The sequence below is a fragment of the Anopheles arabiensis genome, chromosome 3 (genome assembly GCF_016920715.1).
Source record: "Anopheles arabiensis isolate DONGOLA chromosome 3, AaraD3, whole genome shotgun sequence".
Lineage (NCBI taxonomy): Eukaryota > Metazoa > Arthropoda > Insecta > Diptera > Culicidae > Anopheles > Anopheles arabiensis.
Genome location: NC_053518.1, coordinates 93,256,025 through 93,275,414, shown reverse-complemented (window position 1 = coordinate 93,275,414; position 19,390 = coordinate 93,256,025). Strand labels below are relative to the sequence as shown.

Sequence of the window (19,390 nt, the reverse complement as noted above, 5' to 3'; positions counted from 1 at the left end):
ATTTACACCTGCGTTCCCTTTTTTTCTAGAGGCTCTCTCCCAAGACACCCTGAAGGGATGAATGGGGGGGCTTTTTTGCTTCTGGGACAGGGTTTCAGCCTCTCAAGAAAGCGACACCGAGAGACTGAAAGCTCCAAAGCTCCAAAGGGGTGGAAGAAAAATCCGATAATTAATAGATTTAGTACTGTGTATCGCCCGTGTCCCCGTGGTTCCTTTCTTCTCCGTCACCAGCGTGTGGCGGATATGGGCCGCCGTGAAGTGAAGCCGAACGCCTTTACCTTTAACGGCTCATTTAAGCGTTTGTGTCGTTTTTTTTTTTCTTTCTTTCTCGCCATCACGGCCTGTAGGTCAGATCTAGGTGGAAAGGGGCGCGGCTGCACCTTGGCGCTAATTGATAAATAATAATCACCCTGCCGGTTGTGAGCCTTTCCCCCGTCTCCGAATGCCAACTTGTGGCGGGGCAGGAATGCGTAAGCATGTGCGTGTGCAAAAAAATGAACAGACAACAGCAAAACAAACAGTCTAATACGAAATTTTCGAACGGGATGACACAAATTTGTCACGAACGAGGCGATGCGAATCGCCTTATTTGCGCACCGTTTCCGTCCGGGCTTGCGATTTTGATCGCGATTTCCGGCGGATCGCAATTAATGAGCCGCGATTGATCGAGAAATCAAACAGCGCAGAGGCATTTAAGCTATTTAGTAATCGTGTCGTTTTATAAAGATTAAAAAAAGTGAAACGAAAGGCCGCCTGGTGCGCTAAAAATGCGACGCAAAACAAACGACTTGAACGCAAGCGACGAACCCCCTTTCGTTCACTCTCGATCGATTTGCACTTCATCAACGTTACAGTGAGGGCAGCCGATCTGCATCATTCACTCCTTTGGGAGGGGGATTGGTGACGTGATTGTCAATCAAACTGAAATCCCTCAGTCCTCTCCCTTCCCTCTCCTTTATCATCTTACTGCAACCTCATTGTCGGCAGGCAACTTGCAGACAGCTGGCTTGCCGATTGGAGGTCAGCTTTCTGCTTTCCACAGCGACCATCTGGAACACGTGTGGAAAGCGCCCGCGCGGCCGGGAAACTCAATGAAGAGTGAAAATGGCACACACACTCACACCAGGGAGCAGGGAGCTCCCGTCGGAAACGAAACGAAAGCCTTCCCCACACAGCGTGCAGCTAGAACAATGCGCTTTTGTGCTCGATTCGACTTTGGCGCGTTCCTCTCGCGTGCGTTTCACACTCTTTCTCCACCGATCGGTATGTAGTGCAAGTGCAATGCATTGAGCGAGTATGTGTGTGTGTGTGTGTGGATGTAAAAAATGCATTGCCGTGATGCGCGGCGTCGAGTTGTTGTCCCATTTTTCTTTCCTCGTGTTTGTGCTCCCTCTCTTGCTCCCTTTCTTTCTCGCGCACGCCTTCTGATGCTTGTTTTTCCTTCAGCTTGTCCCGGTTCCATCATTCCAGTAGTTCCTTTTGTGCACCACCACCGCCTCCACCCGCCCCAATGCACACTAATTTGCTTCTTTCGATTCCAAAGTCCCTTTTCCCTTTGCTCGCAGTTTTCCAAAGCCATCGCTGCAGTCGCTTTCCTTCTCTGGACGTCTCTTTTTTGCCGGCGTGCTACCCGCGCCTAATGCACAATTTGTGCAACAATTCCACCACCCGCCTGCCCGGCCAGCAGGAGGAGGAGGAGTGTGTCAGCCCCAAGAAAGGGCAGCAAAATTATGCCATATTAGAGCGGCGGCCCCGCGCAAGAAAGAACGGTTATTTATCGCCCGCTGAATATTCATGCCACAATCAGGGCCATCGCCGACCGCCACGATAAGGCGAGCCTGAGGAGAAGGAAAGCAGAAGGGAAGGAGTTTTCCCTTATCGCTTCCACCGCATCTGCTGGAGGCAGCTTTTGTTTATGGGAAGCAGAGAGAGAGAGAAAGATTTAATTTTCCTTTCTTTGCAAAACTCATCACCCTGGGTGGCTGTGTACTTTTTTCCATTCTCCGTTTCTTATCAGCGGTGCGATATCTTGATGCGGAGTGCACAATTTCATCGCAATACGACTCGGATGTGTGACTGTCTGATGCGGAAGCATTAAAATGTGTGTGTGTGTGTGTGTGTGTGTGTGTGTGTGTGTGTGTGTGTGTGTGTGTGTGTGTGTGTGTGGCTTTCTCTGTTTCTTGCTCATCATACACTCGGAAGGTGTTTGGCATGATGATCGTATTTCGCACGATTTGTTTTGGGTGTACTTTAAACGTTATTTGTGGTTGTGGCTCGTGTTCGACGATAAATCATTTTGATTTGCCAGCCCACACTACTCAAGGGGATGGGATGGGTGATGACGGTGACGATGGGAATATTTAAATGATTTTTTGAATCAAAACAATCGCTAGCAGTGCAATATTTTAACCGAGATGAAGTCGAAGGTTACACGCTTAAGGTGAGCTTTGGCTCGTTACTATTTGCATGTGTGAAATAATACGCTCGTATGGTTGAATTGGAAACAGGAAAGACTTATTTATGATCGTGCGTATGTGCTTTAATGGATTTTATTTGCAAACTAAAGAGGTTTTTGAGAGGTAGTTTGAGCTATATTTTCAAGGAGATAGAATAGAGTAATCTTACCTTCATTTTTAAACCGATTTGATCGTCCCATAAATCATATCGCACAACAGTAACGATCATTCTGTGCATTAAAAAATCGAAAAATGGTTTGGCGTGAGACATGAAACGGACTTTACACTGCTTCTGTAGCGACTCTCCCGGCCTATACCACTCAGCTAAATGTCATCGGAATGAGCAATTCAAAAATATACGATCCACCAAAGAAAGGAATACTGCACGCATAACGTTGAGCTTACCGCTTACAAATTGCTTAATTATTTCCCTATTTAAATAGACCAAATCCGATCCAAAAGCATCCAACTCGTCCGTCCAAATGTGTCCGCAAAGGATCACTTTCCATCTTTATTCCCGACTGGTGACTACACGGGAGAACGCGCCAGCGACCGTTTTACATCAAAGTCAACCGTGACCGGAGCCTGGAGGCACAAATTTAATGTCTTTTCGCGCAGCCGCGCGGAGCGAAACTGAAAACTACCCGCACCCCTTAGCGATATTATCGTTCGTTGACTTTGGTTCATTTCAGATAAATAATCAAACGCTGCCCAAGTACGGACCGGGGCCGGGGCGGCTCTATCCGCGCGTGTCCATTTTTGGGCCACTGCAGCGGGTTGGAAGTGCGCCGCGGGATCGTCTTCGCTGCCTCCAACGTGGCAGCGTCGAGTGTGTGTGTGTGTGTGTGTGTGTGTGTGTGTGTGTGTGTGTGTGTGTGTGTGTGTGTGTGTGTGTGTGTGTGTGTGTGTGGCTCCAGAAGTCCGTCTGTCACTCGTCACGGCCTACACGGCCACGCAGCCACTCGTCCGAGATGTGCGGAATTCAGATGGGAACCGCTTGATGAGCTCGAGTGGCGGTCGGACCTGGAGTGGTTGGGCGACCAGAACAACACCACACATTGTCAACAGCGATCGCTCACCCACATCGTCCTCCACTTGTCCACACACACACATACACAGCCACACTAGCACAGTATGGAAGGGAAAGGTGATCGTCTCTGCTCTTGCGTTGGGGGGAACCGAGCGAGTAGGTGTAAATGATACATTCGCGAATTTCTAGCGACTCACCAAAGCGCTTTCAGCACAGACGGCGTCTTCAGGCGCGGCAGGCAACGAACCGCCACCGTTTTTTCTTGTGTGGACGGGGTAGGGCGGACGCGCGCCCGGGGGTGGCCCCAGGTGACTAGAAATCCCGAAACATACACAACTTCCATCGCCAGCTCGCCTTCTCTGATTTATGCACTCGACAGATTACTCGACCCGTGGCTGTGTTTGGTAGTTGCTTGTTTGTTTGTAGTTTTTTCTACGCTTCTTCTTCTTCTTCTTCTTCTTCTGCCTCTCATCGCTTCATCTAGTTGTTGCTAGCTAGGCTTATCGGTGGTTGCTTCCTTTCCGGGACCGGTACGGGACGGGTTATTTATTTGTGTGTAATTTTGTCCCACCTGCCGAGGGGGGCCGGGGGGAACGGCTTCAGCGGTAAAGAAAGTCACCCAGGCAAGCTGGAGTCAATGGAGTAATAGGTGGCGGCACATCAAGCGGCTTGGTTTTGTAAGGCAGAAAACGCAGCCGTTTTCCGGCACCGTTTACTCACGTAAGCTTGTGTAGAGCATGTGAAAAAGGCGGAGTAATGGGAGTTCGAAAAAACTGAACCGTATTGTGTATTGCGTCTAGAATGTGAAGGTGTTTGAGTTGGTAAATGGGTTTAAGTGGTAATTTTATGGACTAAAAGACATCGTTGGTTGGCAATTTTTTTTTTTGTTCAAGCAACACAGGAAAAGGCAAGCGAAATACAGCGAGCAGTAAAATACTACGATTGCAGGTTCAGATAAGAGTGCAAAGTGGATGAAAGGAATGTCCAAACGCCAACCATTCAAAAGATACTTACCAAAACGCGCAAATTAACGTGTTTGAAGCATCCATTTTCGACACTCAAGCTCATTCATGATTTTTGTCTTCTCCTCTCGGCCATATAAATAAACTATCAATTTATTAGCAATCATTACCACTCATCCAGCACTGTGTGTGTGTGTTTGTGTGACATTTGTGGCCAGAGTGTGCCCGAAACGTAAAACAATCATTCGCATTCGCTCGTTTCCGCCTGTTCCGCTGTGCCATCTGTGGCTTTTAACTTTATGGTGACAAATGACCTCTTGTGGCTCTCTCTGCAAAATCACAACCCCGTTCCGTAACCGCAAAACACTTTAACACCTTTGCTAAAGCTGCTAAAACTGTGCAGCCGCCTCTCGCCCCAAGGAAACCCCGCTTGCAAATAAAAGCAAACCTGTGTTTAGCTCATCGCAAAAGCAAAAGAGCAGCACGAGGAAGCAAACGAACGCGAAAAAAAAAAGCAAACTCATCGACCGAAGTCTTCCACTTTTATGGCCACGTTAGGGCTGGAAAAATATCTCATAATTGTATGACAAAAGTGTGCACTCGCACAATTAGTGTCGATTTTTCATGGCCTCTTCCTGCTTCTCTTCCCAATTTGTGAGTGTGTGCGGTTCGCTTACCGTGGGTTGGATTCGATCGGCAAGAACGAACACACTTGCTGGTTGCGGGTTGTGCAATCGAACGCCCTAGCTGCATCTTTGCGCGCTTGAGATGGGCGGCAAAGGCCGACAAAGGCAAATCGAAGGCACTGCAATTGCCAGCATAAAGTGTGGCTGTTTACAGCAATGTGCGGTAAAGAAGCACCGCAGACCGACTATTGTGTCATTCTCGCTCGATCGATTTTGCATTTTGCGGGGTGTTTTGCTCATTAGAGTTGGGCGGAGGGGAGTGTGGGCGTCTGTGGGCGATTGCAGATGATGAGCGTAATTAAAAACGCGTACCGGCAAAGGGTCAAGGTGTGAAGGCTAGTCGTAATGAGTAAAGTTTTAGTGTGTTTTTGCTTCCAACTTCGAACCGTCCTGGCTCGTTGTATCGGTGTATGAAGCAATGATTTGACAGTAAATACCTTTCGCTAATAAAACCATCATTATCTGCTTAACGATCTTCTGGCGCAAGAATAAATCATTCTCCATCGCCGCAGCCGTGTCACTTAACCCAATTATTACAGAAAAACCCATCCACCAATTTACCCCGGGGAGAGAGGACCTAGTTTTGTGAAATGGTATCCACCAGCACCGAGTAATTTATCACCTCTTGTCAAACGCTTTCCGCTGGTACCATTTACAATCAGACGAACCAGCAGCATCAGATGAGCTGCGATAGGCTGTCGCTCTCTCGTTTTTCGGGGGGGGGGGGGGGGAATTTGGGGATCTCTACCTCTGCGATAAAACAATAATCACGAAACACACAATCATTCCAAAAATCTGAACCTGAGCAATGCTAAAGTCTCCCACACACAACAGGAGGGAAAAAAAAAGCTTGGGGAAAAACACTCCACCCACCGATTTGAGTGGAATGAAACAAATGGGAGGCCAAGAATGAATTCATAATAATTTCCCTCCAAGCGGGAGGGCGGTCACACTGTAAATCATCTCGCTTGAGGCAGAGACACAATGAAAAAAATGGTTAGAACACGCTTGGAACAAAAACAGATGCTTATATAATCCGAAACGCAATAGACTTTAGGGGAGGGGGAGGGGACGTTATTAATCCGCATTAAAACATGTTTGACCTACTGAACAATTTGAGACCAATTCCCGGGCACCGAGGCGGACAGAATTGGGCCAATCGGCCGGTAAAGCTCATTTGGAGGCACGCGCTTTTCTTGTGCCACTTTCAAGGAAGACACACACACCGATTCCGGATCCGGACGGAAACGTACAGATCCGAAAAAAAACCACAACAACATCCCAGAACAATGGAACACATTTTCACACGCGGCGTTCGTTATCGGACGGAGGCGTTTGCTGCTCCTTCACGAAAACACGGTGGAAGACACAAGACTAAATGACGTCGCGTCGTAGGGTTGGTGGCTGGCACCAAACCAAAAAAACCGCCCGCGGTCACAGCAACCTTCAACTGGGTCAAGTGTTAATGGAAACCGCAACCATACGCGCACACTGCCGCGGGACAATGGCACCGAGCGCAGCCGAATGCACCGAGTGCAGCGCACGTAGCCACGCTGCGTCCCACCAGTGTCACTGTCATTAGCGATGGTTTATTTTGATTTAAGCTCGACTCGGCTGGTGATAGCTCGCTTAATGGGGCAAACAGAGCAAACGAGCAGGAGAGTGTGGAGTGCTGTTCTTTTTGCCACTCAGCTTATCTGCATATCAGCAGATGTTACGGTGGTAACAATTGCAATGAATCCACCGTGTGCACACGCGGTTGTAAGTGCATGTGTCTGCCTCTTGTTTCATTGCATTCGTGCGGAATGATAACTTCCGTCCTGTATGTGTGTGTGTGTGTTTAGGTGTGTGATGCGTGTGATTGTGATGTGATGGACTCGATAACAGACAGAGAGAGAGAGTGAGAGAGATAGAGCGGGAAAAGCAACTATTCATCTTGATTGATGGTTGTTCGCACGTGACTGCAGTACAGTACGGAAGCACACGTTTGTTGCACTTGTGTCATTGAGTGTTGTGAAAAAAGGGGTGCATCAAACATCATCTTTCATGGTCAAAATAGTTTTCAAAACATCATTCTATCCAGCCTTTTTCTCCCACTCTAAAACAAATTCCATTCACACCGAGGTTCGTCACTTGCAGGTGCGTTGAAATCTTTTTAAATTTTGTTTACAAAAAATGCGCTACAAAAACACCTCAATCGCATGTAAACGCGTGGGAAATCCCGCGTCGAACGCAGCTTGCTCACCCGCCAATTAGAACGGGGAAACGGAAAGGGGGGAACAATATTAATGATTGCACGGGCAGCAATTCACAACTCAATCACTAACACCTCCCCCGGGAACGCAGCCAAGCTCCACTTATCGCATGGTTACGATCCATTTCGCAAGTGGCGTGTTTTTCGTATTTGCGCACCCTCTATCATAAATATAGCAAACGGTGGAGTGTGTATGTAGCCATCAGCAGTTTGCTTCACACCTGACCCTTGCCGCTTCTCAAGGAAGCAAGGTAGTCTTTTCACACATCGTTTTGCTATTTAAAATACGACCTTTTCGTGCCTTGTTCAACAAGATCTCGATGCCCGGACATTTTTGATCAATGACTTTTGCCTAGGTTGGGGCCGTTTCTTGTCGTTTCTTTTTCTTCTTCTTCTTGTTCGTTGCTCTGTTCTAAGGCAGCGCAGCAGCGCGAGCGGCTCGCTGCGCATTCTATGATTCGATGCGCACGTCCAGCATTGTAACGGCAACGGTGGGGCGGGAAAGTGAAAGGAAACTCTCCAAGAGATCGCTAAGACGCACCCGTAGAACGAAAAGTGTTTGACGCGCGCGTGTGTATGTGTGTGCAGGGAAATGGTGGGAGAGAAAAAACGGGTTTCTTTTTCTACTTCACCTTCCACCGCACGGGCTCTTTCTTTCTCGTTTGTTGTGTACGCTTTTTTCTCTCTTCTGGACCATCATCACGCGAAGCATTAGAAGCTCTTTTGCTCATTAGATAAAGTGATCTTTTTTGCTGCTGTTCCGTACAAAATGTGGAGTAAAATAATTACAGCTTGCTTTGGAGAACGCAACATAACAGACCATTAAATTTACACTCATTACTAGATCGAGTATCTACTAAATGGGGAAGATTAATTTCGGATAGTTATAACAATCCGCTTAAACGTACGTCAAATTTCCTTCCCTCTTTCGCTCGTTTTACTTCTGCTTTGACTAGCCCTAAAATCTGTCTTTCATTCAGACATGTATGACCCGTGCAGCACGGTTCACAACGCGCGGTGCCAAGTGCCGTGGGGAGTGTTTAAGAAAATGCACATTTCGCAACGCGCTTCCTCCCCATCGGTAACGAAATCCCGGTGCGGCAAAGTTCACCCCAGCCAGTTATGTGTACGTACTTTTGTTTGGTAGAATCTGACACCCAAACACCCGCTCGGCGTGCCGCCCGCCGCCTTCGTGCGCGCGCGCTGGTTCTGCTTCGACGGGCGCATGGCAGATCCTATTGCTATCTAATTACGGGGCCCGGCCCGTTACAGCCCGACTCCCATGTCAGTTGCGCGATATTTAGACTTTATTTTGAAAGCCGACTCCAACACACTTCCCTTAAAGAGGTGTGCTGTTGGCTGCACAGTGAGACAAAAACGCAACCACACACACACACGGTGGTGCCTGGTCCGCAAAGCCCTCCACAGTCACATCCCGTCAATAATGACATTTGCAGGTTTGACAAGTTGTCCCGCTGCATTGTTTACCATTTGCGGTGGTGCTCGCCCGCAGATTTAAACGCTTTAGCCAAATTACTGGCGCTCTCTTGCATGCCGGCAGTGGTGGGCTGGTGCAATTGCAGCACGCAATTCCGGAAGCGGCAGAACAACCCCGAATGGGCGAGGGAAGGAAGCAAAAAGCAAAAAGAAAATGACACACCACGCAATAAAGCGGTGCACGCAATGCTTCTTCTCCCTATTCTTGCACGGTGGCAGCCGCACCCTGCGCTGCGATTGCTGCTGATCCGAATCTCTCGACCGAACTAACCTCGACCGGTGCGTGCCAGAAATGGTAATGGAATTTCAATTCGATTGCGGGAGTGCGGCAGTGACTTTTCTCTTCGCATTTTGCTCGAATTCCAATCGTTCTACCTAATAAGCTCGGCTCTGATAATAAAGCAACCAACGGGGAAGATAAAACATAGTTCTACCGCTCGAACGCACACGCCGAACAGTTGCGATGCGTGTGTGGCAATGCGTTGTTTTCTGGAGCACTCCGGGAACCGGGCTAAATGGAAACAAATTTAGCGGAAACTTCAACGATACCACAAGCGAGGAACGCGTGCCAACGGAAAGAATAGGAAAAATCCGTTTGCTCTTCCAAACTACAGCAGAAGCGTATGACCTAATCTGTTGCTCTTTGCCGCGAGAGCGGGGAAAAACAACGTTCCAACAGCTTATCAGCAGTTATTTAACTGCCTCCTGGGTGGGTTTGCGTGCTGGCGAGCCACAAAGCATGGGCAGCATGGAATGTTTATTGTCCCGCAGCGGGTTATGTTTTCATTTCGATCTCGATCGCTTGTACGGACGGAGGAAGCCTTTCAACAACATATCAGCATTTACTTTGAAAACATTCGATTTAGACGTAAATTAATTCCATTTAAATAATGAATTATCATTTCATCTGATCACTATCGCTTAGCATTGGCAGACGTTTGCAGGGGAACGCAAATAATTAAAATGCAATCTTCGCTTAGTGTGTTTATGGCTGCTAGTGGCGATGTAGCCAGCTAACTGTACATAAACCACTTCGTAGCCACTGGAAGAAGCCAACGCTTCATATGCCACCGGTTAATTACGAGAACAAAATCGACCATTTTAGCTTGAAGCTCTTGATGTGCGCATGTTTTTTCTTAGTTTTTAATTAACCCCGTTTGTCTGTTCTGGATGTGCACGAAAACACGCTGGCTCTCGCCCACTCCAGAAAGGGTGGGAAAATGGTAGTGAAAATGTGTGTTTCATCATTTTTCATTACATGCCTCGGGCGTTTTTCCCTTTCTATTTCCGTATCAAAATCACCCAACCCGACAGATGTTTTTGGGGGCCGTGGTGGAAAACCATAAGACTCAGACGGTCCGGTCAAGCTCCCACAGCATAATTACAACCAACAACACACACACAAGCGCCTAGGCTCCTAAAGAGCATTGTTATTTTACCCTTTTTGCCACCAATGCGATGCTGCAAAAATCCGCACCCCATCACTGATCGAGGTTAATTCGGACGCGCTCACAACTTTGTAGCCGGTTGCACCAGAAGAAAAACAAAAAAACACAATAACATGGCTCAGTGAAACAGCTCCGGAGCGGCTCCAATTGGCTGAATCAAATGCCAATAAACCTCAATTCCTAAACGGGCGCTTTGGTCGATTCATGGGTTCGTTCGGTTCATTTAGTGCGCGGACCGGCGTTTCGGAAAAGCGGAAAGCCCGGCGTGGAAGTGGCCACTTTCGAGTTCAATAGTTCAGCAAAACAAAACGGGCGTGGAAGTGGAAAGTGGAATCACGCTCCGCGAGCTTCCGTTTTACGTTGTGGCGATGCTGTTGGTGCTTGTGGGGCCATGTTCTGCTTTTTCACTTTTTGATTGCGAGAAGACGACTTTGCTGACGCCGTTTCCTGCACAATAAAAGAAAGCGATGCGTTTGCCAAAAAGGTGCCACAAAACAGTTTGGCTACGAGACGAGAAGAGAAAGAGGGAGAAAACATTGGTTGCGGAATTATTTGCGCACCATTATGGGCCCTGCGCAAGGAAAACAAAGTTGGTTGCATTTTTCCAGCAGTTTGAAATAACACGCACAGCAAACGAAACGGAAAGAAAGGTTAAAACATTAACGCGATGAATGTTTCGCGGGTGTTTTTTTTTCGTGGGTTGTGAAGCAGAAAAGAAGCAAAACATCGAAGCCGTTTCACCATCCCACATCTCGATCTAGCGTCATCGATAATCAGATAATTGGATCTTGATTGCTATTATTTTCCCAGGCGTTGCATCATGCTCCCTCGGCGTATGTTGCGCCGGGCGTAAGAGAAGTCGTACGACCTTTACCAGTCGATGAGATTGTGTTGTGGTGCCGCGTTAGCGTTAGATTAATTTCTACGTTTGCATAACCGAGGACGGATTGATGCATTTTTTTTCTATTTGCACCTGCACGGAGGGAAAGCAAGGGCCACAGGAAAATGGGCAAACGAACCGTTTTTAGCCCAAAAATGTTATGCTATGAGGTTGCTATTATGCGTTGAGTAAGCTAGTAAATAAAAATAATTTATGATAATCGGAATGTTACAGATGAAGAAAATATGGTCCCTTGCTGCGGACGTTATTATGAAACATTTCTTTAATTTGAAAACACTTTACGCAGATTGACAACGGGAGTAAAGTCCTGCACGTTTCAGCAGCGGGCGAGCGAGAACAAAGAAACATCCCAATTATGGCAGCAGCAGCAGCAGCAGCAAGCACTAGCAAAGCGGAACATTTATGCATCCAGGCACGCACTGCGTCTATGTTTGTCTTTCGTTCTTTCAACCGTTCTCTCGCTCTCTTTGTTCCTCTTTTTCATTGGTTGCAAAAATGTCTGCACTGCGCCAAACCAAACTTCTCCGGAGTCGGAGAATGCCGCCGAATAAGGCAACCGTTGCTGCTTTGGGGACGTAGTAGAAGATTGGGGAAGTGGGAAGGGTCGGCCAGTCAGGGCTAGAGCATTAAAAGATATATTAACCTCCAGCAGCACCGTCGTGCACGGAACCTGCTCCAGAAAGGGAACGGTTGATGATTAAAGCTCGCGGACTCGCAACAGCAGCAGCACCAGCAGCAGAGTTTTCCCTTTTTCTCCTTTCCCGTAGCAAATCGCTGCCAGTGTTTGTGTGTGTGTGGACGGTTAAGCAAGCTTGCAAGAGAATTTTCATTCAGAACTCGTTCGCTCGCTAGCTCGTTAATCCGTGCCTTCCATAGTGATCCCATAAGGAACGGGGCAGAAAAAAACCCAGCGCGAGCAGTTAAGCGACGAACCCTTGTGTGTGTTACTTTACCGTACGATTCCGTTCGCCCTTGTTAGATTTGTATCGAGCGAGTGAGTACAATTTTGTTCTTCCACCATTGCACGCCGCTCCCTCTTCTCCTCCCACCGTCGCAAGTGCAACGTTTAATGAACGTCGAAGTGTCGATGTCATTTGTACAAGTGCCCGCCGATAACAAGCCACGATAAGCTCGTAAAGCACACGCGGGTTAAGGAAGGTGCTGCCGTCGCAGCCCCCCCCCCTCCCCTCGTTTCATTGGTTGGTGCAAGCGCGGTGCATCGTCGCTTGGCTTGGGAAGGGAACCGCTTGCTTGTCGATACCTTCGGGCAGATAAACGAGAGCTGACGGTTACATAACTTCTCCTCTTCCTTACGAGCCACTCCTCCACCGCACTCGCTGATGGTGGGTGGGGGTTAGAATACACCTTCCAGAAGCCAGCAACCAAACAGCCGAACCTTCGCCAGAGGTCAAAGTCTGCGTTCAACCTTCTGCCGAACGATCGAACGAGCTAGCGAATGGCGCTAAAACATGGGTTCATGGAATTGGAGCCGGATTCCACCGCGTGCGGCAGTAAAAAGGGCTTGCGGTTCTGGAATTGAAATCAATTCGATTACTGGTGACTAACGGTGAGCCGGTCGTCGCGTTTGGGTTGGGCCCCGGGAGTTCCAGAACCTGTTCCCGCACGGGTTTGCCTCTTTGCAGCACTTTTCGCTGCGCGTATGAAGAAGTATGAGATATGAGTGTATGGTAATAAGATTGAGCATTATTGAAAAATGTGACTCTCTTCCACTGGCCCTCTGTTTCGGTGCTCAACACCTTTACGGTCGTGGCCGGCGGCAATCCGGGCGCTTGTTTGATTAAACACGTCAAGTCGGTTGGAACGCGTCCCCTTCGGGGTACCAACCACGCTGACATGATCTAATAATAGGAACACACCCTCCAATGGGGTATCCTTTCCTTCGTGCCATGGACTCGATTACGAAACACTGACAGCTGACTCACCCATTCCGTACTGGAAGCGACCGGGTAGGTCGCGGGAAGCTCGATACAGACCGAGATACGGCTTCTGTCGGAGCAGGCACAACATCCATCGATCACTCAGTCCACCCTCTTTCTCTGTCTCTTTCTCGGTTTTGGTCTAGGTCTTGCCATACTAACGGGGACAAGGGAGTGTTACTTTGTTGCACGCTGGGAGGTCCATTTTCCTTTTGGGGTCGGTGCATAAATAATGCAACCCGATCGATCGGTGCAGCTGCAGCAGGAAGCTGCTGAAAGGGATTTTTTTTTTGCTTCCATTCATCAATCAATCCTGGGTAATCGGTTCCTCGAAACGCTTATTCGCGCGGCCGGCGTTGAGCTCGTTTAATGACCTCGCACGATAAATTGTATGGCAAGCGTTTTTAGCCACCGATGGAACAGGAAATGAAGCGTCCATGAAGTGTTTTTTGTTAACATAATAATTCGTTTGATGCATGAGAAGGAAACAAACAAGAAAATGCTTTTTCCGGTTCAACAATTATCTGCATCATTCCAACACAAAAAGCCCATTCCATGACTGCGATTTGGAATTACAATTATCTAACCATGCGATCGAAACCAGCCCCCTCCCCCTTTGGTTGACAGAAGCCCTCTAATGCCTGCTGTAGAGCACTTCCTTCTCAAAATTATGTCAAAAAAGGTTCGCCGCCTTGGACACTTCATTAACCATCGTTTAAGTCGTTTGTTTTTTTTTGTGATTAGTACGTCGGCTGCGCTTCCACTGTCTTATGCTAATTTCTACCCGTTTAAGCTCCTCCCCAACAGGGTCATTGGGCATGACCGAAGGGCTTACCTTCCGTGGGAGACACGGTGATTAGAATGCGGCGGGAAAATCACCTCTCCGTTCTCTGTTTTTACGCATTTTGGACCAGTTTTTCAGTTTGAGCGAGTAAACGTCACCTTAAATCAATTACCCGCCGACTATCCGTAATCACATCGGTGCCGGTCCAGTGTCGTCACAGTCTTTGGGCGGGTAAGCGCTTGTGTCTATTTCGACTGACGGATGTCATGGTCCTTGGTGGTGCCGTAAAACGGTGATTTTAAAAGCGCAGAACGGTTTTAAACGCACATGGAATGATTTCTCACGCTCGTTCCACACACATGTGCAAGAAAATGCACCTTTTCTTACCGTCGACCAGTATTTAAAGACATTTTAATGAAAATTCGTTTGCCAAACTCCGCATCATGTCTTCATTTCAGTCGCTTAAAACTACGTCCATGCTCTTCTGCTTTCTATCTACGTAAATAAATTCACCCTTGTTAAGGGCGCTGCGTGATCACGCTTCCCGTCACGGGATCCGCTTTCTTTCCGATTGATTTAATTTGCAAATGCGGAGGACGCTCGGCCGGCGGAGGTAGAAAAACCATTCCCGTGCCCGCACGGGCCATCGATAAACATCGCCAATTTGTTTGCCTTCCCGCATACCGCGACAAACAAAATGGACTGTTCCAACTGTGCGGGCTCCCGGATCGGATCGGTCAAGTAAATCGCAGCCGTTACAGCTTGTCCTACATCGTTTGTGCACAAAAAAAGGAAAAGAAAAAATAAGGTTTGCCGGACCGGCCACCAGCGGGCAGAGGAAGAACGTCAACCGTGTACGGATCATCTTCGTCCACGTCGTCGTCGTCGTCGTCAGCGTCTTTGGCGTTGTCCCGCAGGGCTAATGAGCAGAAATTGATACACTTTTATTGCTCACGAGCGGTTAGGGCCTGCGCCATTACACCGCGCTGCGGTCGGCTTTGCTAAACGAGGCAAATAAAAGCTCCCCCTCTGACCGGTCGGGTAGTAGTAGCTGCACCACCGGGAGGGATGTTTTTGGAAAACCACGCAAACCTTACCCGGTGAAGGTGAAGCGGTGTATATGCAGTTTGCTACTTATCCCCCACTTTGCCAGACAGCACCCTGTCTTGCGTCCAATGATTCATGCCCATTTTATGGCTCCCATGGCACGGGAGTGGGCTCGACGGGCTCTACGGGGCCGGGAGTTGACATTTTCCCATGCGCCATGGGTTAGTCATGCGCTTGCTTTTGGGGTGATTCGAAGACGAGGAAAACTCGTACGAGAGCAGAACTGTTTCTCCTCGAGTCTGTTGCTCCGTTGCTTGCGTTGCTTGGAATCTTGTTCCGATGGTGCTTACCTAACCCTAACTCTAACGGAGCGACCTCCCGAATGCACGAAACAGACACGTGTGCTGCTCCGTGCATACGCTTATCGTGTGACTAATTTCGCTGAATAATTCATGTCAAATCACAGTTGTGACAGTAGTTGTCCGGACTGTCACCCGGTTTGCGAACCCGTGTGTGGTTGGCGCTGCTGGAATCTGGAACAGCATCTTTCAGTGCTGATTTTGCATTCATCTCAGTTGATGAGTCATTTAGCGAGCTGTTCCGTGTCTGAGTGCAACAAATTCGGGTTAATTCCAAGAAGCAAGTACATTAATTGCCCTCAATTCCCCCGAAACGATTGACACTGACCCACAGTCGAAATACAGAAGCTCGAATAGCCCCGTTCGGAAAATGAATCTCCAGTGAGAGAAAGTAATGTACCTCTTTTTCTAGGCCAAAGCCAAAGTACCTGACAGTACTGTGCTAAGGTGTGTTTAACGATCGTGCCCTACCGCTCCGCACCACACCGGCCGACACTCGAGATAAATCGAGATCAAGTGTTTTGCGGTTGGCAGCCAAAGAATGAGCTACTCGGTGTCATTTCCCCATTTCCTGCTTCCTGCTACTGCTGCCCAAAAAGACACACACACACACGAGAAAGCGATAATTTCTCAACAACAAAAAACCAACATTTCACTAGCCTCAATTGACTTTCCTTCCCCTGCCGATCGTAAACGGTCGCTCATAAACGCGCAGCCCCATGTCGCATGCTTATATGTTCTCCTTCTGCTTTGCTTCCTCTCTCTCTTTCGCAGGCGAGTTCACTGCCACGGATAAGTATTACACAAGTAAGTAGCCCTCTTTCCGCCAGCCCCCCCCCCCCCCCGCGACCGTGTGATTGATTGGCTCAATGGCTGTGTTGGACTGTTCAAATAACTTTCCTCCAATCCATCACTCTTCTTTATTGAAGGGGCACACTACTAGCCAGTCGTGGCGCAAATTTTTGGCGCAAATCGCGGTGCCTTACACTCTCACTGGAAAGGATGAAACGGATCAATTTACGCTTTTCTTTCTCTTTCTCTCACACTCACTCTGTTTAGATGGTGGACCAAAGCTACGGGGCTGGACGAATGGTGGGATGCAAGATCATCAGTCCACACTGTCGCGACCCCGATCGGCCGAGGTCATCACGGCGAACGGTAATGGCACACTGCCGAACGGCCGGCACATGAACGGTGTGCTGACGCGCGGCCCGGGAGGGCTGCACGAGGACCTGGAGTTCCCACCGACGCCCCGCACATTGTCCAAGAAGAAGCAAATCGTCTGGATGCGACCTCACGTAAGTGGATTGAGTGTGCGGTGCGATGGAATTCCCTTAACACTGAAGTGCTTTGTGTATGCATCCCTTTACTGCATCCCCCAGGATATGTGCGCAAGGCCACAGTTTCGTATTGCCCCACCAGGGACGCCCCTCACCGCCAGGGAGCTGCCAGAACCGGTGGGACCCGGTGACCCCAGCTTGCTGGCGGCGCTTGGATGCTTATCGCAGCTGCCGAGACTGCTGGAGCGTGTCGTCCCGCCGGAGCAGACATTCGACACGGCCAACGGGTACTGCGGCATGTTCAAGTAGGTGTAAAATGTATACGACCAGTTGTCATCAACAGCTTTAAAGCGAACCATTGAGACTAAAATTAGCCTGAAAGAGAATTTGATTTCAAACGAAACGCTTCACCAGGTTGAAATGCGCCTGAAGGTATGCAATGGGTTGTTTTCGTGAAGCGTTTCTTGTTCTACTGTCATACAACTGTCATACCATGCTGGAGATGTGCTATTCTGCTACGAAAAAGGAAAACAAAAAACATTTTAAAAGAAGTTTATTTTGAATTATTCAATGTATTCAAGAAAAACAACACTAATTCTACAATCATGTACAGGTGACTAGTTGAACAATTGAGCTTCACTATTTCACTAAGGTTTTATCGTAGAAGAGACTTCCTCTATACCTACGGTGGATACTACACTCATCTCAGTTTTTGGCCGTAAAGTACTGATCGGATATGGTCCAGCAACGGCCATCGCTTCTTGGAGTGTTTTTGCTTTGGCAAGTGGTGCGTCTTGGTATCTCCTGCCCCACGCGTGTAGATCGTAAATCAGATAGTCCATCATGTGCATATGCTTCCCGGGAACGTAATGGAAGCTGATAGCCAGATCCGAGCAACAGTTCTTGCCGTAAAAGGGCTCATAGTACGAGTATTGGTTGTACCAAAAGTCAGGATCCTCTGTCACCGAGCTGGTGAGATGAAACACAGGTTCCATCGGAAGAAATCGCTTTCGGCCTAAGCTGTCCCTGGAATCACCGGCCGTTACATTCACACTCTCCATGCATTTTCCTGAGGATACAAGATGTTGGTTTAATGAAGACTTCTACCATCATCCTTCAATTACTTGTTTTACCCATTTCAAGATCCTCCGTGTCGTAGGCCGCCGAACAGTGCTGCACATCGCCGAGTGCTTGTTCGTTGAAACGTCTCACTGCCTCCCGGCTCAGCACATAGCCAGCACCACCAGAAAAGTATCCTTGCTTCACATACTCCGGATAGCGGAACTTACTCCCGAAATAGATCGGCAACTGCGGTGAATACGGATACAGAAAGTAGCGCAGATTCTCCACCACCACGTACGTGTCGTCGTCCGCCTTGAAGAACCAATCGTACTCCTCGAGATGATGTTCGTAGATGTACCGGAATGCTTCTCGCGTCTTATTCCACAGACTCTTGCGGCCTTCCTCGACCGGTAGAGCGATGCTTCCGATCGACGGATCAGCGACGGAGCTCATGATCAGCAGTTTGTTGCACCGAGCTCCCCAGGTAGCTTGGATGTGGATCACCTTTTCCTGGTGGTTATCCGGCGTGGTCATTACCCAGCAGAGCACACGAACACTTTCGCTTATGTTGAAGGCAGGGGAATTGTTTTGTGCGTTGGGAGCAGTAATCCATCCAGAAGTTGTCCAAACATGGATCGCTCTTGAGAGAATCCATCCGCATAAGAGTCCGAACAGAAAGTTGCCATAGCGGGGACTGATCGCAGAAGGTCCTGCAATTAGGTCGTAGCCCTTTAACATTTGAACTATTTAGGTATCATTACACGCCACTTACTTTTGAGCATCAGTTTAATCATTTTAAAAGTCATGTAAACCTTTAAACGATCAAATTAATCCCCTTAATTATTTTTAATTAACACTTCAAAAACACTCTTGTCACTGGTTCATCACACAAACGAATCGAACTATCCTTCACTATCATTTACCGCACAAAGAAGGCGAGCAAAGCTCTATCTCGTCCCCTTTTTGTTTAATGCCAATTGACTCCTTGACCGATACACCAAACCACAACAAACGTTCGATTCGATGCCGTATTTGATTAATTAATTCCCGCGCCGTCGAGCGCTCGGCGAGATGAACTGCACGACACACGGCACCGTACGCGAATGATATAAGCTGACGATATCCTCCGTGGCTCATCCCGCGACAAGTCACGAACGGCTCACACCAAACAAGCGCCAAGCGCGGCCTGGCGGCAGCGAAAGTGAAGAGGTCACACAAGTCAACCGTAGGGAGGCAGCCGGTAGTCCCGCGAGGAGGCTAACGCGCCTCGTCAAAGTGAGTCGTAAAGTGGTGGAACGATACTATGTTCTTGGAGCCGGGTATGAGGGGACTGGGGAGATAGATGAGGTTTCACACGACACAGCAACACACACACAGACATACAGTGGGATTTCTCCCTTTTAGAAGATGTCACAGAACGCCCGTGCCGAGGAGTTCCGGACGTCGGAGGATCGTACTATGGAAATACCAGTTAGCCTTGGAATATTTTACAAACCTCATCTCAAGCTTGCGTGCGCTCGCCGTTAGATCCGCGTTTGATAGAAGTTTAATTGTCTTCAAGATGAGTTCAAGCGAAGCCCGCTGTTCGGGCAGGATTCGATCACATCTGTGGCTTTATTTTTATGGCCCCACATCAGGTCATTGGGCCAACAAACCTGTCCGCCGGTTCGGCATTTTCAGTGCACAG

The 19,390-nt window shown here is 48.5% G+C and overlaps 2 protein-coding genes across 5 annotated transcripts in view; one reads left to right on the top strand and one right to left on the bottom strand.

The window, feature by feature from the left end:
* Positions 1-19,390, top strand: part of LOC120901346 (calpain-11-like) — a 35,846-nt gene that overhangs the window by 13,445 nt on the left and 3,011 nt on the right. For all 4 annotated transcript variants that reach the window (XM_040309204.1, XM_040309203.1, XM_040309205.1 and 1 more), the window contains exons 3-5: positions 16,136-16,168; positions 16,421-16,659; positions 16,744-16,946. In XM_040309204.1, coding sequence (XP_040165138.1) covers positions 16,136-16,168; positions 16,421-16,659; positions 16,744-16,946 — 475 coding nt within the window. The remainder of the gene's footprint in view (positions 1-16,135; positions 16,169-16,420; positions 16,660-16,743; positions 16,947-19,390) is intronic.
* Positions 17,194-19,189, bottom strand: LOC120901348 (glycoprotein-N-acetylgalactosamine 3-beta-galactosyltransferase 1-like). The gene is made up of 3 exons (XM_040309208.1): positions 18,476-19,189; positions 17,775-18,413; positions 17,194-17,710 (listed from the first exon to the last, which is right to left on the bottom strand). The coding sequence occupies exons 1-3, from the start codon at positions 18,507-18,509 to the stop codon at positions 17,289-17,291; spliced, it is 1,095 nt and encodes a 364-aa protein (XP_040165142.1). The 5' UTR covers positions 18,510-19,189; the 3' UTR covers positions 17,194-17,288.